At 43.4% G+C, this 17,542-nt stretch overlaps 1 protein-coding gene across 2 annotated transcripts in view; it reads right to left on the minus strand.

Moving 5' to 3' along the window:
- ctnnal1 (catenin alpha-like 1) overlaps window positions 1–17,542 on the minus strand; it is a 209,648-nt gene that overhangs the window by 35,224 nt on the left and 156,882 nt on the right. For both annotated transcript variants that reach the window (XM_012964197.3, NM_001102965.1), the window contains 1 exon segment: window positions 517–567. In XM_012964197.3, coding sequence (XP_012819651.2) covers window positions 517–567 — 51 coding nt within the window.

The following is a 17,542-nucleotide window of genomic DNA, read 5'->3' on the forward strand; positions in this document are numbered from 1 at the left end:
GTTTAAATAGTTTTAAGGTCTGCTGGTAATAACTAATGTCTAGTTATGAGTACATTTTTTTTGTCAGGGTTCGCTGTGAAAAAACATCCATAGACTTCAATGTAAAGTGTGCTGAAGAAAAAAAAAAAAAAAAGCCCATCGACTTCAATTTTGTTATTTTTTTTGGAAAAATAGGACAGATTTGCCCCATTACTATTGTCTGATATCAGAGGTCATGTTTACACTGAGGAGACCCTTATACTTTAAAATGGATATATTATTTCTAATACACAAGTTTGAATGTGACACAATTTCCATGCCTAAGCACTGATTATAATGGATCACATCACTGCTTACCATTTACAAATATATATTTACAAGTTATTTATGGCTAATATTTACTTTAAAGGGGGTAAACACCTCTTTGTAATGCTCTACCTCTGTAATGCATGGCTCACAAACAAAGCTATTTAATTTAGTTTAAAACTTAAGAAAAACAAAAATCAAAAGACTGTCAAATTATCAGGCATTACTTACCTCAACATCAAGCTTCACTGGCTTTAAAGTTTTCAGATTTGAATTGTGTTTCTGCAGAGAAACAGATTTTGTAAGACTATAGGCAGATAACTGTATCCAGCAGTCTGATGAAAAAATAATCAAAAACATTTGCAATTATTCACAGTAAATGGGTTTGTAAGAGTTACAAGCCTTATAAACATAACATACGTGGTGTCTTGGAGGAGAACTGCAATGCACAGAAGGAAAAGTTAGCCAGGACTGGAAGGATACTTGTAATTTTAAAGGGATTCTGTCAAGATTTTTATGGTGTACTTTTTATTTCTAAATTACACTGTTTACATAGAAAATAATTCACTCTACCATTTAAAATGTTATTCTTGTAGCAAAAAATGTATTTTTTTTTAGTTGTAATACTGGTGTGAAGGTAGCTATCTCAGTGTAATTGTGCCTGAATCTGAGCTTTCAGAAAAGGGAGAATTGTTTTCATACTTACCATAATTCTCCTTTCCTGGTCACTCTCCATATCAGCATTAAAATTGGGAGGCCCCTCCCACCCCCGCCTACAGCCCAGACTGTCCCTCCCTCTCAATACCTTTAAGTACACCCATAGGTACCCACATACCTCGTCTAATATCAAGTACCAGACTACAAGGGTGGGAAATGCTGATATGGAGAGTGACCAGGAAAGGAGAATTACGGTAAGAATTAAAACAATTCTCCCTTTTCCTGGTCACTCCATATCAGCATTAAAATTGGATCTACCAAGCCATACTGAACCCAAAGAGGTGGGAACAAAAACAGAGACTTGAAGAACTGCAAAATTAATTTAATGAGGAAAAAGTCAGATGAAAGCCTGAAGCAAAGGCATGACTACTGGACTCGGACAGGTCTAACTGGTTATCCCTGATGAAGGTCCTGTCTGAAGACCACAAAGCCACCTCACAGATCTGCACCAAAGGTACCTCTGCCCATGCTGCCCAAGAAGTTGACACAGCCCTGGTCGAGTGCGCCATCAGACCCTCTGGAGCTAGCTTGCCTTGGGCTTGATAAGCCTTCTCAATGCAAATTGTAATCCATCTGCTAATGGTGGAAGTGGCAGCCCCCAGACCTTTCTGACACCCTGCAGGGATGACGAACAACTTGTCCGACCTTCTGAAAGAATTAGAGACCTCCACATAATGTTTTAGGCAACAAACTGCGTCAATCTTCTGTAATTCCTCCAAATTCTGCACATCCGCAGAATAATCGGGTAAGGATATCTCCCTTTTTAAATGGAAAGTTTAGACCACCATAGGCAGGACTTGACTGGCTTGAGTATAACTCTGTCATGGAGAAGAGAGATATGCCTCGGACTGCATGAAAGGGCTTGTAACTTCCCCACTCTACATGCCGATGCTACAGCCACCAGGAATAGAGTCTTTAGAGTGAGACGCCAGGTGGAAGTGGTTTTGAGAGGCTCAAAGGGCGATAGAGACAGAGCTCTTAAAACTAAAGGGAGACTCCACAGAGGAGGAGACTTGACCTCTGGAGGGCGGACCTTGAGAACTGCTGAGAAGAATCTCTTGACCATGGAGTCTTCAGCCCAGGATCTTCCAGACAAGGCTGACAGCGCTGAGATATGAACCTTGAGGGTTCTGTACTGCAATCCTTTGTCTAGACCCTCCTGTAGAAAACTTAAGACTTGGGAAAGTCACTCTGCATATTCCAGAGAAGGAACCTCTCCCAAATCCTGTAGTAAGCCACAGAGGTGGAAGGCTTCCTAGCTTTTAACAGCGTATCAACAACATTTTTGTAGAGACCTAGCCCTGAAAGTCTTTTGCGCTCAGCCTCCAGGCCAGAAGGGAAAGAGCAGATGGGTTTGGATGTAAGAGTCCCTGTAAGGACCCTGATTCAGCAGATCTCTTCTCACGGGAAGGGGCCATGGAGGAGCCACTGTGAGCTTCAGAAGCAGCGGATACCAGGGTCTGCGAGGCCAGTCCGGAGCCACCAGGACTAACTTCGCCCTCTCTTGAATGACTTTCGGAAGTGTTCTGGAGATGAGGGGAAAGGGGGGAAAGGCATAAGCTAGGCTGAACGACCAATCCCGGAGAAGGACATCCGTGCCCATTGTCCCTGGGCAAAAATTCCTGGAGAAAAACTTCGGCAACTGTTGAGTGTTGAGATGGGTAGCCATAGGGTTGATTGCAAAAGGTCCCCACTTCCTGGACAATTCCTGGAAGACCGGATGATTCAGACTCCACTCGTGACTCGACACTGAGTTTCGACTCAGAAAGTCTGCTTCTTGGTTTTCCACCCCAGGTAAGTATTCCGCCGTCAGAAGAAACAAATTTTTCTCCGCCCAAGATAAGATAGGATGGACTTCCTGAAGCAGTCAACTGCTCTTCGTTCCCCCCTGCCTCTTGATGTAAGAGACTGCATATGTGTTGTCTATTAGAATCCTGACCGCAGACGCCTGAAGCGTCCGGGAGAAGGACTGAAGGGCCAACTTATATTCTCATCCCTTGAGTCAATGCCCTTTTTTATACAAGACAGAACTTTATTTGCTTTAGTAGCCACAGAATGACACTGCCTGGAATTAGACAACTTGTACAAAAACCCCTAGATCCTTCTTATTTAAGGATACCCCCAACAAACTACCATTCAGTAGATAGTTTGCGTTTATATTATTTCTACCAAAGTGCGTAACTTTGCACTTAACAGCATTGAACCTCATTTTCCAGTTTGCTGCTCAGTTTTCCAATTTTTTCAAATCGCTCTGCAAAGCATCCTGCATGGAACTTATAGTTTTGCACAATTTAGTGTCATCAGCAAAAATAGAAACAGTACTGTTTATGCCCACCTCCAGGTCATTAATAAACAAGTTAAAAAGACCCCTGCGGTACTCCACTAACCACACTGGTCCAATTAGAAAATGTTCCATTTACCACCACTCTTTGTAATCTATCCTTCAGCCTGTTCTCTATCCAATTACAAATATTATGTTCTAGGCCAATATTCCTCAATTTGATCATTAACCTTCTGTGAGGTACTGTATCAAACGCTTTAGCAAAGTCCAAGTAGATGACATCAACTGCTATTCCAGCATCGAGGTTCCTGCTCACCTCCTCATAAAAGGCGACTAAATTAGTCTGGCAAGATCTGTTACGCATAAAAACCATGCTGGCACAAACTTACAGTATTGTGAACAGCAATGTATTCAAGTACCCTATATCCCTTATTACCCCTTCCAAAAGTTTTCCTACTACTGATGTCAGGCTAACAGGGCTATAGTTTTCAGGCTGAGAACGGGATCCCTTTTTAAATAACGGCACCACATTAGCAATTCGCCAGTCTCTCGGCCAGACCTCAACGAATCCTGAAATATTATGTGAAGAGGCTTGGCAATCACAGCGCTCAGCTCATTTAATACCCTGGGATGAATCCCATCCGGTCCTGGACCTTTGTTTACCTTTACATGTTCAAGTCTCTTTTGAATTTCCTCCCAAGTGACCCATGCGTCAGTAGCTAAATTACTAGAACTAGGCATATTAAAAGGGAAGCCTTCATTAGCTGGCTCCTCAGATGTATAGACAGATGAAAAATAAGAGTTCAAAATTTCTGCTTTTTCCCCAACCAACTTACCCTCCCTCCCCCATGATAATAAGGTTCCCACCCCTTCTTGCTTCATTTTTTTTACTATTCACATAATTAAAAAATTATTTATTTATTTGGACTCCTAGCTGCAATATCCCTTTCCATCTCTATTTTAGCTTGCCTGATAGCTTTTTTGCATGCTTTATTTGCTTCCTTGTACCTGATGAAAGTTTCTGCTGTCCCAGCTAACTTGAATGCTTTAAAAGCACGTTTTTTCTTACCAACCTCAACACTAACACTTTAATTCAGCCATAAAGGTTTTGCTTTGCGATGCCTCTCCTTGCTTACAAGGGTAATATACTGTTGTGTATACCTGCAAAGCAATGTTTTAAAGATGTTCTATTTTCCTTCTGTGTCTAGCCCTATGAAAAGCCTTTCCCAGTTGACACATTGCAGAGATGCCCTTATACTGGCAAAGTCTGCACGTCTTAAATCGAGCGTTTTAGTTACTCCCTTATAGAGCTGTCTCTGCAGCATTATCTCAAAGACGACCATGTTGTGATCACTGTTCCCCAAATGCTCACCCACACAAATGTTAGAGATGAGTTCAGTATTATTAGATATTACCAGGTCCAAAATAGAGTCATTCCTAGTAGGTTCTTGAACCGCCTGAAATAAAAAGTTGTCATTTAGCATATTTACAAACCTACTAGCTTTTTCTGACTTAGCCACCCCATTACTCCAGTCAATGTCCGGATAATTAAAGTCCTCCATAAAAACAACTTGACCCAGTTGTGAAGCCTCCTCCATTTGCAACAATAACTGGGTCTCATCCCCCTCATCTATAGGGGGTGGTTTATAGCATACACCAATGATCATTTTCTTTGTGACCTTCAGCCCTACTGAAATTTCTACCCAAAGAGATTCAACGTTTTCATTGGTAATGTCTTTATTACATGGCTTTAAATCTGACTTTACATAAAGACAAACCCCTCCACCCTTTTTAATCTCTCTGTCCCTCCTAAAAAGTGTATAACCATTTAAATTCACGGCCCAGTCACATTTATCATCCCACCAGGTCTCAGTAATACCAATTAAATCATAATTTTCAATACATGCAATAGCTTGCAGCTCCCCTAATTTATCCGACAAGCTTCGCGCATTAGCCAGCATGCAGCAGAGATGACTACTTCTCCCTGTGATGTTTACATTAGCTAACGGAGAGTTAGAGCTAAGGCAAATATGAGACTGTTTTCCTTGTAACGGAAGCCCCTTATCTGATAAACTATATGCCCCCCTCACTCCTCCCCACAACCCTTTGCTAGTCCCACTGCTCTGTCTACACTAGCTTTCCTATAGAACTTTAGCTCACCCCCCCTTGTCTAGTTTAAACACCCCTCCAGCTTCTAAACCATTCTCTCCCCTAGCACAGCAGACCCCCTTCCATTGAGGTGCAATCCGTCACGGCTGTATAGATTGTACCCCAAAGAAAAGTCATCCCAGTGCTCTAGGAACCCAAACCCTTCCTACACCAAGACTTTAGCCACGAATTTAGCTCCCGCTGTCTCCCTAAACTTGCACGTGGCACCGGCAAAATTTCCGAAAAAATGACATTGGAGGACCTTTCCTTAATCTTAGAGCCTTGATCCCTGAACTCACTTTTTTTTTTTTTTTTAAATTCAGGTAGTTTTTATTGAGTGCACATAGAGCATTACAACATCTGAGATAAATTGTTTAACATGGAATGCATATTCTGTTGACATTGTCAATAAAGGTTTCATTTACCCAAGTAGTAGCAACGTTTTATTATACATCAACACACATTTTAGTCATATATTCTTGTTCGTGGTTAAAACCCTGTATTTATATATATTTTATTGGTCATTGACTGCATTAGGTAAGGGGTATCTAAGGTATATTAGTTGTTCCATTTTGCAAGTTTCAGTTATTAGGTTTTCCCAACTACGGATATCTGGGGGAACTGTACTTTTCCAGTGCTGTGTTATAAGTTTTTTGGCTAGGAAGAGAGCCTCGCTGGTAAGTATACGGTGGTATTGGTTAGTGACAGCTTTACTAAGAACATTTAGCAGACAAACTTTTGGAGTCCTAGGAAGGGTGCTCTGTATTGTAGTGTCGAGCTCATCTAGGATGGCAGACCAGTATGGCTTGATATGGGGGCATTCCCAGAGCATATGGATCAGTGTACCCTTCTTAATATTACACCTAGTGCAAACATCTGGTATGGCTGGATAGATAGAGTGGAGCCTGGTTGGGGTATAGTAGGCTCTGTGTATAGTATATAATTGGATCATGCGAAGCCTATAGCATATAGATACTGTTTGGTGTGACTCTTGGGCTTCTTGCCATTCATCATCTAGTATTATTTCAGTATCCATTTCCCACCTAGTTCGTAGGTTTTCTAGTGGTTTTGCTCTACTTTCCTGGAGAAGTAGTGCATATAAAATAGAAATTAGCCCTTTGGTGGAGGGTCTGTTAATATGGGATAGTAACCGGTTCTTGCATATCACTATTGGCTCTTTTTTGTGGGCCAACTGTAGAGCTTTTTTAATTCTGTTGTATTGCAGCCATTGGTTATTTGGTATATCCCAAGTTTGTCTGAGTGTTCTAAAGGGCACCGTGTCACTGTCTGCCCACACATCATCTATTGTCTCGACACCCCTATCAAGCCATAGTTTCATATGTCCAGTACCTGTTAGGGTTGGGTATCTTGAGTTAAACCAAATGGGGGTACGAGGGTCAACACCCTTGTCTTGGACTATTTGGGTGGCAGCCTTCCATATGCGGCGGATATTTGCTAGTACTGGGCTTATTGTGTTGTTGTGAGGTTGCTTGATGGGTTTACATAGTAGCCATCCTATTGGGTGTGTTGGGAGGCCCGTAATTTGGGCCCAAATATTTTTTAGGGTGAGGTGGTTAGAATGTTCCAGCCAGGTTATCAGATGAGATAGTTGTGCGGCAATATAGTATAAGTACATGTCTGGGAAAGAGGTACCTGCATTTGATTTAGAGCGCATTAAAGTGTCCAGTTTAAGCCTACATCTAGAATTGGCCCATATAAGTTGGCGGAATAGAGAGTTTAGCTTCAGAAAGTTTGCTTTCGGTATCCAGGTTGGAGATTGTTGCAGAATATAGAGAAGCTTAGGTAATACCAACATCTTTATTATGTGTATTCTGCCCATGGGGCCCAGGGGTAGGGATGACCATGTTCTAACTTTCAGTTGTAGCCAATTTATCGTTGGGTCAAGATTAGTCAATGCATAGTTGGTTATGGGTAGTGTTATGTTCACCCCTAGGTAGGTCAGTTGTGGAACAATTTTAAAAGGGAAAGCGGACAGGTCCTCGCTAGTGCCTGGGGGGTCTATGAGCAGTGCCATAGATTTGGAGCTGTTTGTAATTAAACCTGAGTTACGCCCGAATCTACCTATAATTTCCATTGTGCTTTGAATTGAATTCCCTCTATCGCCTATATATAGCAATGTATCGTCAGCACATAGTTGGATGTGTTCCTCTATTTGTCCAATTTTTAGGCCTTTTATTGTTGGGTGAGATCTTATATGTTGGGCAAACGGTTCCATGGCTAGTGCAAATAGTAAGGGGGATAGGGGGCATCCTTGTCTAGTTCCTCTTCCCAGTGGTAAAGGTAGGGTGAGTTCCCTATTTATGCGAATAGAGGCGTTAGGGGATATATATAGTAGTTTTACCATGTTGATATATTTCTGCCCAATACCGAATTTCTCCATTACAAGCCAGAGATAGGGCCACTCTACGGTATCAAACGCCTTGGCTATATCAAGTGCCACTATTGTTCGTTGCCCTAAATTGTTGTGAGGGTATGTTAGGTTAGTGTATAAGCGTCTTATGTTTAATGCAGTAGATTTACCCGGCATGAAGCCTGTCTGGTCTTCATGAACTAGTTGGAGTATAAATTTTGCTAGCCTATTGGCAAGGACTTTTGCTAAGATTTTTATGTCGGTGGTAAGCAGTGAAATAGGCCTATGCTGTTCTATCTCTGCTTCCTCTTTTGTGGATGCTCTTTTGATGGCTGTGATTTCTGAGTGTAGTAGGCCCCTTAGGTATGCCTTAAAGGCTTCCCAGGCGATGCCTATGTTGTTACTTGTCAGGTTAACTTGGAAAAATTCTGTGATACTGGCTGCCAGGCCTTGATCATTGTTGATAATATTCAACCAAACTGGGTTGAGTGACCAGGGTTTGCTTTGTCTTTGTAAGGGATAGCCTGAGTTCCATAGTAGCTGTAGAGGGGCGTGGTCTGAAATGCCTCTTGCGAGGTACGTGGCTGATTGTATATAAAGGAGTAGATCCTTGGATATGAGAAACATGAGAAACCAATCAAATTTCAGTTAACCCTAGGTTTTTCATGTGTGTGTGGAGGTTAGAGGGCTTGGTTTGGCCAGATACATTTTGCTTACGTAGTCTATCAAGTTGTTCATCCAGATCAGTGTTAAAATCGCCAGCTGCTATTACCCTTGCGTGTGGGTGAGTTGCAATGAATGTGGCCAGCTGCGTTATACAGTTATCCATGTATGGAGGTGGTATGTAGATATTGGCCAGTACTGTTTCTACCATATTGAGATAGCAATAAATGAAGAGGAAACGCCCTTGGGGGTCTGACTGGAGGGTTAATAATTTAAAGTTTGCTGTTTTTTTAATTATAGTGGTTACACCTCCTGTATATGTGGAGAAGGTGGCATGAATGCCCAACCTACCCAGGGTCTTTTAAGTGCTAGGATTTTGCTGCCCTGTTGGTGCGTTTCCTGGAGCATAATTACCTCTGGTATTTGCCGTTTAATGTAGTCTAAGACTAGTTTTCTCTTTATCTGGTTGTTGAGTCCGCGTACATTCCATGATAAGATAGAGAGAGATCTAGCCATTGTCTATGTATTTAGTTGTAAGCTTGGGTTTTGTGCTAGGGGCTTGAAATAATGTATACCTCATTACTGGACTACCTGAAGTAAACCTTAAAACTTTACAAACATGAACAACCCATTCCCTGCCTTCCACCTTGTGTGTGGATGGCATACCCACCCTTTCTGCTTTACCCCAACTTAAGCAGAATTCTTCCCCAAACCTAGAAAAACACATAGATAGTAAGAAAAGTCAAATTATACACAGCTGTATGCAATTAAACAGTGGGGTGGGCAGACCGTAGCTTGCACACCTTGGTGCTGTAGAGCGGATAGGGGGTGTAGAGGTAGAGGGTATGGGCCCCGCTGCTCCAGGGCTTGGTCAAAGGGAACAGGGAATATGCATTACCTGGGGCTCAGAGTTAGTAGCGATAGTTACAACAACAGGGATATGCAATGGGTTCAGCTCTACTTTACCAGACTACCTTAGAGTTCGCAACTTTTTGGTGGAGTGTGGTCTCTAGGTCATTAGGTTTGCATAGGTATTCATACTTGGTTTAGGTTACTTCATTGATTGTGCCCTTAGCAGTTCTGTAGAGTTCCTGTGGGGATAGTAGCGCTCTGTGCAGGTAGGGCAGTGGAACAAAGTAGTTTCATTGACAGTGGTGCGGCTTGTTCAGCGTAGACCTTGTGGGTTTCCCTCTTTCTGGTGATCTGTAGCCTTCCAGCCATTCAGTCTGTGGTGGTGTACAGCTTTTCCAGAGAGTCCTTGCCATTTGCTGCTTTGTCCATTGTTAGGTATAGTCGCTGGGAGGGTGTCAGTCTTATCAGGCGCCTTTGTGGGGTCGTCAGGTAAGCAGTGTGGTATATTCAGCTAGATATGTCTTTGTGTTTCCCCATTGTATCTCCCTGTTGCAAGGAATTAAAGTTTGGCACAAATACTTAGTCATCGCTTATCTATCTCCGCGGTTGGGGTAGTGGTTCCCTTGGGAGATTATAAGTAAAGATTAACAACTTTTGGACTTAGTAGGGCGGTAGGCCTTGTTTTGATTTATATTGGCGGGTTAGCAGTATCCAGCCAGGCCGAGACTTCTTGCGGCGTGGTAAAAAAGTGCGTAGTGCCGTTAGATTGGACTCTCAGTCGGGCAGGGTATAGCATTGAGTATTCAAGTTTTTGGTCCCTGAGTCGTTTTTTGACTTCTTGAAACCTGGATCTTTGTTTTTGTATTTCCAGGGAAAAGTCAGGATAGGGTGATATTTTGGCGTTTTCGTATGTTAGGTGGCCCTTGGTTCGTGCCATTGCTAACAAGGAGTCTCTGTCCTTGGCATTGAGAAGGCGTGCAATTAGGGCTCTGGGGGGGCACCTGGGATTGGGGCCCTCATCGAGATACGGTGGGCTCTTTCTATAGTGAAGGTAACATAGTAACATAGTAAGTTGGGTTGAAAAAAGACATATGTCCATCAAGTTCAACCATAATGCCTATATATAACCTGCCTAACTACTAGTTGATCCAGAGGAAGGCAAAAAACCCCATCTGAAGCCTCTCTAATTTGCCGCAGAGGGGAAAAAATTCCTTCCTGAATCCAAGATGGCAATCGGACCAGTCCCTGGATCAACTAGTACTAAGAGCTATCTCCCATACCCCTGTATTCCCTCACTTGCTAAGAATCCATCCAGCCCCTTCTTAAAGCTATATAATGTATCAGCCAGCACGACTGATTCGGGGAGGGAATTCCACAACTTCACAGATCTCACTGTAAAAAATCCTTTCCGAATATTTAAATGGAACCTCCCTTCTTCTAAACGAAGTGGGTGCCCTCGTGTCCGTTGGAAGGACCTACTGGTAAATAAAACATTAGAGAGGTTATTATATGATCCCTTTATATATTTATACATAGTTATCATGTCACCTCTTAAGCGTCTCTTCTCCAGTGTAAACAGACCCAACTTGGCCAGTCTTTCTTCATAACTGAGACTTTCCATACCCTTTACCAGCTTAGTTGCCCTTCTCTGGACCCTCTCTAACTCAATAATGTCCCGTTTGAGCACTGGAGACCAAAACTGAACAGCATATTCTAGATGGGGCCTTACCAGCGCTCTGTAAAGGGGAAGAATAACCCCCTCCTCCCGTGAATCTATACCCCTTTTAATACAGCTCAAAACCCTGTTTGCCCTTGCAGCTGCTGCCTGGCATTGCTTGCTACAGCCAAGTTTATTATCTACAAGGACTCCAAGGTCCTTCTCCATTATGGATTTGCCTAGTGCAGTCCCATTAAGGTTATACGGGGCTTGCATATTTTTACATCCCAGGTGCATGACCTTACATTTATCCACATTAAATCTCATCTGCCACTTAGCTGCCCAGATTGCCAGTTGGTCAAGATCCTGCTGCAGGGATGTCACATCCTGGATAGAATTGACTGGTCTGCAGAGTTTTGTGTCATCTGCAAACACTGATACATTACTCATAATACCCTCCCCTAAGTCATTTATGAACAAATTAAACAAAAGTGGACCCAGTACAGAACCCTGAGGGACCCCACTGAGGACCTTATTCCAAGTAGAGAATGTACCATTAACAACCACCCTCTGTACCCGATCCTGTAGCCAGTTTTCTATCCATGTGCAAACGACTTCACTAAGACCAATAGACCTTAGCTTAGAAAGCAGTCGTTTGTGGGGAACGGTATCAAATGCTTTGGCAAAATCCAAATAGATTATATCAAACTTACAGGCCTATAATTGCCAGGCTGAGATCTTACTCCCTTTTTAAATATGGGAATGACATTCGCCTTCTTCCAATCCCTAGGTACCATACCTGATGAAAGAGAGTCTGAGAATATCAGAAACAAGGGCCACTGCAATTCTGCCCCTAGCTCTCTCAGTACCCGAGGGTGTATTCCATCTGGCCCAGGTGCCTTGTTTACATTTATCGTGTGTAACCCTTTAAGCACCATATCCTGTGCCAGCCACTGTGTAGTTGGAGCTGAGGCAACAGTGAAGCTATTGGGTGGGACTTGGCCCACTGGCTCCTCTACTGTATACACAGAAGAAAAGAACTGGTTAAGCACATCTGCCTTTTCTGTATCCGCTGTAACCATATTGTTATTATAACTCAATGGGGCCACACCCTCAACCTGCATCTTTTTACTATTAATATACTTAAAAAAGAAAGAAATTGGAAGAAAGATTGGTTACCTGAAATGTATCCCTTATCCAGTTTTCCAGGAAGGCCTCTGGGTTGGGGCCCTCTGCCCATTCCGGGAAGCCAATTAGGCGAATATTGTTGCGGCGAAGGCGATTTTCCAAATCCTCAGCTTTAGTTTGCCATTGCGTTACCGCCTGTTGGAGATTTTGTAGTTGTTGTGGGAGAGGGTTATACGAGTTTTCCAGCGAGCTTATCCGTTGTTCTGCCTCCACTGTGCGCTCCCGCAATTTTTGAATATCATGTTTCAGTATAGAAAACTCAACTTTCAGCTCCTCCGTTTTGGCGATTATGAGAGTTGTACATACATCTCTAGTAGCTTTGATTTCTACAAGCAGATCGGTAAGGGAAGGTTCCCTCAGGCCTGGCCGGGCTGCCGGGTGGTGAAGGGCCAGGGGAGACTGGTTGTTGTTCGTCGGCGCCATTTTGCGCAGGTCTTTCTTCCCTGGCGAATCTCTCCAGTCGCGCCGCTGTCTCCGCCGCTTTTTTCTGTGCTTTGCTTGGCCCCATTCTGTTGCGCTGGAAAAGGGGAGTCTGGCTATAAACTTTAGAGTCCGTGGTTGTCGTGTTAAAGTGGCCCCAGGAGTTTGTTCTAGGCCCAAGCAGCGGAGCCCAAAGAAATTGCGACCGCTCACATCAAGCCGGTAGCCACGCCCCCTGAACTCACTCTTTAAGGTCCCCCCATCTACTGTTCATTTTGTCATTAGTATCGATATGTACCAAGACAGCCGGGTCATGCCCAGCCCCTCCCAATAATTTGTCAACCCGATCAACCACATGCCGAACCCTGGCACCAGGAAGACAGCAAACTGTTCGGTTGAAGCGATCTGCTCGACAGATTACCCTGTCCACTTTCCTAATGATTGAATCCCCTATTAACCACCATCTGTTTAGGCCTAGCTCTGCTCTCCCCCCCACCACTACTAGAGAAACTGGTCTCCCGGCTGTTAGAGAGATCAGCCCCATCTAGAACCGCCAGTCCAGAGTTCACACTCCCATCTTCTTCACACAATCTGGTAAATCTGTTGGGATGCACAAACCCTGGAGCAGCCTCCCTTTTCCTTTTCCCCACACTAGATTGTCTAACTGTCACCCAGCTTACTGCCCTATCATCCTTTCGTTGCTCCCCTCCCCCCATACTATCTGACCCCGCTAGCTCTTGTTCAGTAAGCAAGAGACTTCTCTCAAAATTGTCAATCAAACCCAGTGTTGCAGTGTCCCTCTAGTGATCTAACACGAGCCTCTAAAGCCTCTACAGTTTCAACTAACACCAGTCATCGACAACTCAATAAAAGGAGGTTCAAGACCCAAGACCACCACACTTCTGAGAAACATATGAAAGCCTGACTGGTGTTTGCCTAAAAGCACCTATACAAGCCAAAATATTTCTAGCCGACTGTCATGTGGACAGATTAAATACGATTATTAAAAGCAACATATGTTTGTTTACAGAGGAAAAAACAACATTTTTAAAGAAAAGAAAAGCAACTCTCCAGTCACCGAAAAGGGTACCTGATATACCCTGGAACATAGTGCCTTGAATCGTTGCATGGCCTCATAAAAGTAGGAGCTTACCAATGCATTTTGAAGACCAATATTGAGTCAAAAAGCTGTCACAGTCACAGATTGTGGGTTGGAATGATACTCTAGTCTAGACTGTTCTAAAGTGAATAGCAATGGGTCCAGAGCTAAATCCCATTGGAAAGAGCTGAAAACTAAAGTTGGGATAAAGTATCCTTCATCTGTGAGAAATGGTGCAATTGCAAAAGTCGTTTGGTCCAAACTGTCAATAGAGAGATGCAGAAAGCTCATTCAGGGCTACATAAATGATTGATATAAGTTATTCTTTTCAAAAATCTATCATGCAAATACTGTTGGCAATGCCATATTTTTTTTTTTTTTAGATCTGAAAGAATGTAAGTTCTAAATGGATTAAAAAAAGTTCTATACACTTACTAGTGGACCAAAGAATTATGAAAACCTGGTTAGAAACTAGTACATATTACATAGTAAATCATTCAATTTTTGGAAATCAATTTATTTTCGAGTCACATTATTTGAAAAAGTGTGAATTTATTTGGCCACAACTATAGAAATTGTATTTGCTTCAATGCAGTTATCCATCCATAACAACCAGATTTTTTACAAAATTGGCAATAGTGCTATTGTGGACTAATGTCACTGACATGCCATCCCACCGGCAAAAATGTAAATTGCCGGTGGGATGGTATACGCATTGCTTAGTTCGCCCAAAGTTGCCTCGCAAGGAAACTTTGGGCGACTTCTGAAAACCGAGGTGCTGCATGTGCCACTGGCTATTTACATTCTTGGGATGGCAAGTCAGGGAGATTAGTTGCCCACAACAGTGAAGATTTATCGTGGGCAACTAATTTCTCTGTGTGCCGCTGCAATTTTTCAGCAAAGCGAAATGGGACAGATTCGCTCATCACTAGTGAAGACACACAGAGCTATTAGTAGCAGCTACTTATCACAGCTACAAAAATAGACAATGCTGATCATTTACCGTTACATGTCTCTATGTTGGTTTTAGCAGAGACAATGCTCTGTATTGTTTATGGCAATGTATTTTTTGGCATTTAGAAGCCATGAAAAGTAGCTGCTACTAAGTAGCTCAGTGCATCCTCACCCTAAATATTACTGCTGAAGGGGGAAGGGTTGCTCACTCGCTGACAAAGATGGCTGCATCTTGAGATAGCTGCAGTCCTCTGGGCTAATAAACCCCATGAATCCCATTGTGGACTGTTAACACATCAGCAACTTTATGGCACATAAACATCATAAGGGAAAAGAGATTAGCTCACAACCTATCACAAGGAGAGTTGCATCCTTTCTCACAAGACCACAGGCTGCGTCACCACTCCAAATGGAGTCTCAGGAAGACTCATGGAGACAACATTGTGCTGTTGTAACTGGATATGACAGAAGGACCTATCACAATCATGCTGGGGACTTTGTAATATACATTATTTGCTGTGGGCTAGGGAGAAAGAATCGTTGGAAAAAAGAAGGTGCTGGGAACGGACAGAGAGAAATGGTTGTGCAGCTATAACTGACTGCTGGATTTGACAGGAGGCACAATCGCAAGTCAGGGAGGGAGGGAGAGAGGGAGGGTAGGAAGAAGGGCATACCTCCCAACATTTGAAAAATGAAAAGAGGGACAAAAAGATTTGGCGTGCACAGTGCAGCAATTTTTTGACCACGCCCACTTTTGTGGCCACGCCCCAATTAACACACCCCATTTTTTTCTAAAAATACTCCTTTTATATAGCTGAAATGGTGGGATCAGACACAAATGTGCTATACCCTCATATTGTACTACCTAAGGAAAACAATATAGCAACTCCTACATATAAAATACAAATATAGAGAGAAGGCAGTCAGTTATAAATGAGTTATAACTATGTACCAGTTTTGCAACCCCATACACAGTGCCTCAATGTCCCAATAGACAATAACCCCCATACACAGTGCCCCCAATGTCCCAATAGACAGTACCCCCCATACACAGTGCCCTCATAGAAAGTGCCCCCAATTGACCCCATAGACAGTGCCCCTAATTGCCACATAGACAGTAGCCCCCATAGAAAGTACCACCCATACACATTGCCCACATAGAAAGTGCCCCCAAATGCCCCCATAGACAGTACCCCCCCCCATACACAGAGCCCCCAAATACACGCTTCTTCTTCAGCGGTTCCTCTCCTTATGCGGTTCCTTGTGCAGTGGCGACAGGACCTTTTAAAAGGTTGCGCTCCGTGCATACGTGTGATGTTAGTACGCACGGGGTGCAACCTTATAAAAGGGCCCGGCACCGCCGGAGAAGGAGTCACATAAGGAGAGAAGCCGCGCAAGGAGCCGGAGCGCCCAGCGCATCCCGCTATGGCAGATCGTTCCATGAAAGTCCCGCATTATAGCGGGATGTGCTATGCAAAGCGGGACAGTTGGGGGGTAAGGGAGGGTGAGAAAAGACCTGGATCAGTCCTGTGAGCTTCTTGTCAAATCCAGCTATGAATTATAATAGCACAATCTTTTGAGTTTCAGCTCCTCCACTGATTATTTTTTTTTTATCTGTTGCCAGCCCCAGTACAATACTTTTTTGGTAAGCCATCCCAGTGACCAATTCTCCTCAGCCCATGCCACTGCTGTGCCAAATTTAATATTTCACATTCTCTGTCACCCATTACCTTTTTGTACAAATCTTGCTGCCCAGTCTTCTTTGTGCCACCCACTTATATCACTGTACCAGAAATATGTTTCCAAAAATTTACATTTACACTTACATTTATTTTATTTTATTTTGTCCCTCTGTGCCATTTTCCTTTCCACAATCTCCTCTACCTGTTTGCTCCTGCCATTCCTCTCCTCTATATATCCTTGCTGCTTCTGTGCCATTCTGCCTCCCATCTGTACCCTCAGAGCTCCAGTGTGCCATATTGCTTCCCATCTGTACCCTCAGAGCTCCAGTGTGCCATACTGCTTCCCATCTGTATCCTCAGAGCTCCAGTGTGCCATACTGCGTCCCATCTGTATCCTCAGAGCTCCAGTGTGCCATACTGCCTCCCATCTGTACCCTCAGAACTCCAGTGTGCCATACTGCATCCCATCTATACCCTCAGAGCTCCAGTGTGCCATACTGCCTCCCATCTGTACCCTCAGAGCTCCAGTGTGCCATATTGCTTCCCATCGGTACCCTCAGAGCTCCAGTGTGCCATATTGCTTCCCATCAGCTACACCCAAGATTTTCAAGAACTGGCAGGAAACATGTGCCAGATTTCACACTGATATTTTGATATTCTATATCATTTTAATATAGTGTATATGCTTATTATTGTTATTCTTATTAAAAATTGTGTTTGCGCTACTGTTCACGTATTGTGTTGCTCGTGAGCAAGTTTTGCAGATGAATGTTGTTCACGGGGTAAAAAAGGTTGGCAATCCCTGGGCTAGACTATAGACCAATAACAAATCTCAAAACAACATCTGGGCAGTCTACCAATGCACTTCCCAAAATCCTACAGGAATTTTATGCACTACATGGTATTACTATCATGCTCACTTAAATTACTACCAACAGGGCCGGCCTTAGGCCGATTGGACCTATTACCCGCAATTGGGCCCCGCACCCCGGAATTGATTGATTTTAGCGCCTCCCGTGCCACCCCCGTTTATGTTATGAAATGGTGCGGTCCAAGCAAATATATATCTGCTTTGCCACGCTGACTGCGCACATACAAAATGGCTGCGCATGACGCTGCATTGCATCAGCTCACCGGCACACCACGTTACCACCAGCTGCTCCGGACCTTCTTCCACACCAGCACCGCTACCACCACCCAGCTGCTACTCCATCCTGTGCCCTGG

Source organism: Xenopus tropicalis, chromosome 6 (genome assembly GCF_000004195.4).
Source record: "Xenopus tropicalis strain Nigerian chromosome 6, UCB_Xtro_10.0, whole genome shotgun sequence".
NCBI classification, from domain to species: Eukaryota; Metazoa; Chordata; class Amphibia; order Anura; family Pipidae; genus Xenopus; species Xenopus tropicalis.